Source organism: Varanus komodoensis, unplaced genomic scaffold, assembly GCF_004798865.1.
Source record: "Varanus komodoensis strain SLA01 unplaced genomic scaffold, ASM479886v1 scaffold23, whole genome shotgun sequence".
Taxonomy (NCBI): Eukaryota; Metazoa; Chordata; class Lepidosauria; order Squamata; family Varanidae; genus Varanus; species Varanus komodoensis.
Window position 1 is genome coordinate 17954764 of NW_025335627.1, and position 4426 is coordinate 17959189.

The 4426-nt window shown below is 40.3% G+C and overlaps 1 protein-coding gene across 11 annotated transcripts in view; it reads right to left on the bottom strand.

Annotated features, from left to right (window-relative positions):
- The window catches only part of ADAM23 (ADAM metallopeptidase domain 23), a 193302-nt gene that overhangs the window by 145380 nt on the left and 43496 nt on the right, over window positions 1–4426 (bottom strand). For all 11 annotated transcript variants that reach the window (XR_006414921.1, XM_044432108.1, XM_044432104.1 and 8 more), the window contains exon 7: window positions 2218–2290. Coding sequence is in view for 10 of the 11 variants with exons in the window: in XM_044432108.1 (XP_044288043.1) it covers window positions 2218–2290 (73 nt within the window). In the remaining variant the exon portion in view is untranslated. The remainder of the gene's footprint in view (window positions 1–2217; window positions 2291–4426) is intronic.

Genomic DNA, 4426 nt, shown 5'->3' on the forward strand with positions numbered 1-4426 from the left:
TTTCCAACAACCCAAGAGACGACTCTACACATGGACATCACCAGACGGTCAACACAGAAATCAGATTGACTATGTGCTCTGCAGCCAAAGATGGAGAAGCTCTATACAGTCAGTAAAAACAAGACCAGGAGCTGACGGTGGCTCAGATCATGAGCTGCTTCTTGCAAAATTTAGGCTTAAATTGAAGAAAGTAGGGAAGAGCACTAGGCCACTCAGGTATGACCTAAATCATACCCCTGATGAATATACAGTAGAGGTGACAAATAGATTTATGGAATTATATCTTGATAGACAGAGTGCCTGAAGAACTATGGACGGAGGTTCGCAACATTGTACAAGAAGTAGCAACTAAAACCATCCCAAAGAAAAAGAAATGCAAGAAAGCAAAATGGCTGTCTGAGGAAGCTTTACAAATTGCTGAGGAAAGAAGGGAAGTGAAAGGCAAGGGAGAAAAGGAAAGATACACCCAATTGAATGCAGAATTCCAGAGAATAGCTAGAAGAGATAAGAAGGCCTTCTTAAATGAACAGTGCAAAGAAATAGAAGAAAACAATAGAAAGGGAAGACCAGAGATCTCTTCAAGAAAATTGGAGACATGAAGGGAACGTTTCATGCAAAGATGGGCATGATAAAGGACCAAAATGGTAGGGACCTAACAGAGGCAGAAGAGATTAAGAAGAGGTGGCAAGATTACACAGAAGAACTATACAAGAAAGAGCTTAACGTCCCTGATAACCACAATGGGGTGGTCACTGACCTCTAGTCAGACATCCCAGAATGTGAAGTCAAATGGGCCTTAGGAAGTCTGAGCAACAACAAGCTAGTGGAGGTGACAGTATTCCAGTTGAGCTATTCAAAATCCTAAAAGATGATGCAGTAAAAGTGCTACACTCAATATGCCAGCAAATTTGGAAAACTCAACAGTGTCCACAGGATTGGAAAAGGTCAGTTTACATTCCAGTTCCAAAGAAGGGCAATGCCAAAGAACGTTCAAACTACTGCACCATTGCACTCATCTCACATGCTATGTAGCAAAGTTATACTCAAAATCCTACAAGCTAGGCTCCAGCAGTATGTTGACCAAGAACTACCAGAAGTACAGGCAGGATTTCTAAGAGGGAGAGGAACTAGAGGTCAAATTGCCAACATACGCTGGATCATGGAGAAAGCTAGGGAGTTCCAGAAAAACATCTACTTCTGCTTCATTGACTATGCTAAAGCCTTTGACTGTGTGGATCACAACAAATTGTGGCAAGTTCTTAAAGAGATGGGAGTACCAGACCATCTTATTTGTGTCTTGAGAAACCTATATGAGGGTCAAGAAGCAACAGTGAGAACTGGGCACGGAACCACTGATTGGTTCAAAATTGAGAAAGGAGTTCGGCAAGGCTGCATACTGTCGCCCTGTTTATTTAACTTAAATAAACTTATAAGTTTATTTAACTTATATGCAGAGCACATCATGAGAAAGGCGGGCCTAGATGAATTACCAGTTGGATTTAAGATTGCTGGGAGAAATATCAACAACCTCAGATATGCAGATGATACCACTCTCATGGCAGAAAGTGAAGAGGAACTAAAGAGCCTCTTGATGCGGGCGAAGGAGGAGAGCACAAAAGTTGGCTTGAAACTCAACTTTAAGAAAACTAAGATCACGGCACCCGGTCCTATCACTTCCTGGCAAATAGATGGGGAAGAAATGGTGGTAGTGACAGATTTTATTTTCCTGGGCTCCAAGATCACCACAGATGGGGACTGCAGCCAAGAAATTAAAAGATGCTTGCTCCTGGGGAGGAAAGCTATGGCAAATCTAGATAGCATACTAAAAAGCAGAGACATCACCCTGAAGAACTGAGGCCTTTGAATTGTAGTGCTGGCAGAGACTCCTGCAAGTCCCTTGAGGAGATCAATCCTGACTGCTCTTCTGGCCTTCTAGATCCTGAAGATGAAACTCAAATACTTTGGCCACCTAATGAGAAGGAAGGACTCCCTGGAGAAGAGTCTAATGCTGGGAACAATAGATGGCAAAAGAAGAAGGGGACGGCAGAGAATAAGGTGGCTAGATGGAGTCACTGAAGCAGTTGGTATGAGCTTGAGTGGACTCCGGGGGATGGTGGAGGACAGGAAGGCCTGGAGGAATGTTGTCCCTCGGGTCCCGATGGGTCGGACACAACTTCACGACTAACAACAACAACAAAATAAGATACAATGTCATACCGAGATCTTCCAGTTTTTTGGATGTATTTGTTCGTAATGTTCTCTGGATGACATGTGGCCTACCTGTACTGCTCTGTAACAAAAAAGAGGAACAGCTTTTATCACATAGGTAGTATAAATTTAAGTAAAAGATATTCTAATATATGGAGCATTTTTCACAAAATATACACATGAAGTTCTACCATGAAAAATATCTAGGTTTAAATAGCATGACAGATTATTCCAAATGTGAAAGATCCTACTTGTATATTATATAAACTTCACGTATATAGAGGAACATACAATCAATTTTAATGCAACAATGGACCTGCAATAAAATGTTGCTGCGTGGAGTGTTCTTGTGCAGGTGCCAACTTGCCATGCCCTCTTCAAGGTTAAGTAATTCCATTACCCCTACCCACTCTGGTTCTGCATCTCCCCAACAGTGAGCCAATATTCAGTGGTCACTGACCATGCTCAGCCCTCATTGCAGGACTTCTTCTCTAAAGGTTTGCTTGTTTGCTTTAGTTCTGCAAAAACCTCGGTTCTCCCAGTCTTCTGATACCCCCTTCCCTGGTACATAGGCGGTACTGTTTTCCACTAGAGAAAGAAAAGCAGCTGATGACCACTTTGGAACCTGCCTCAGCTAGATTGTACCTCCGTCCATAGGACCTTTTATTATGAACTAACAAGTGGGAAGAATTCTTAGCAGTTTTGTTTTGATATTATTTATTATTTTATTACAGCATATTTAGTTTATTTGTAAGCCACCCTGAAAGGATTTTTATTCTGAAAGGCACGATAGAAATATAATATATAAAATATAAACTTACTGAACTGTGTTCAAATATCCTTCCATACTTTACACAGGAAAGTTTTTAGTTAACAAAGCAGTTTTCCTTTTTCTTTTGTTGTTCATAAAGAAAATATGGCAGCCAGTTTCAGGAAATCCTGTACCTCTAGAGCTATTACTAGGGCTTTAAGCAGATGACCAGAGATACAGGAACCAGACACATGACTGTGGCTTTTCTAGGATCTTGAGGACATACAACAATAAACTGTATAAGCACACAGAGCCATCTTCACTCTATCCTTCTAATTACTGGACCGAGTTTGGTGGGGAGATGGCTGTGTGCACCCACTTAGTCTTAGCTCCTTCCCTCTTCTCTTTGTGAGTTCATCCCACTTTTTTTTTTCAACAGGACAGGCCAGCCATGACAGATGTCCACCTAAATTCTGATTTTTCCTGCAAAGGAATAGTTCTGCTCCTTTACATGTGATTCAGAAGTCTATCTTCTGGGTCAGGATTTCCCAAACATGGATGTCTGATATCTTCAAGGAGAGAAAACTGTGATTTCATCTACATATATGATGCTTGCCATACGCAGTTAACAAAGATCAGAGAAACAATGGTAAGATTGGGAAAGCTGGATTTCAGCTTAAAACAGAGAAGGAAAAACACAGAGAAATGGAAAATAGTAAGGTCAGGAAAGGCTGAGGTCCTGTGTCGGTGGGGCTCCTTATCTATTTCAGCTTTTATTCTGAGCTTAATAGGAACTATTCATTGTACTGCATGCCATCCCCAAAATAGGTTCATTACAATGGTGCACTATTGCTAGTTCCTATAAAGGTAATAAATAGATAACAAGCTCCACTGACATAGAACCAGCCTCCCCTGAGTAAAGTGCTTTGTTAAATTTGAACTGAAGAAAAAGGGTATGTATGTGAACAAAGGTCAGTAAAGGTATAAAATGAACAAGTTAGAGAATCTGGGCTTTAAAACACCATTCTCCAACTTGGTGCCGTCCCAATGTTTTGGACTATACTACCCATCTTTTCCATCCAGCATGACCAAGAGAAGATACCAGTTTGTGAAAGACTGTTTCCAAGAATTTTTCATGTGCTATACTGTTTATTATTTAGTTCACCTTTACTCTTTCAATCTTGCAGTTGACTTTGTCTCAAAGAATCTATCTTCAATCTTGTATTGAATATTTTCATTTTAGGCAGTGGGCAATAAGAGCAGTCTACCAATACTAGTAGTATGATGTGGCTGGCAGCAATTTTGGGAAGCCATTGAAGGGCAGCAATTCACCAATTTGTTGTTGTTATTGGTTATATTGTGCTTATATTTCCTCCTGCTCTATTTATATCATTGTATTTATATTGTATTTTAATCCTATTATGTTTTATGGTTTTGGTTGTTATTGTTGTTTATTTGCATTTGTAT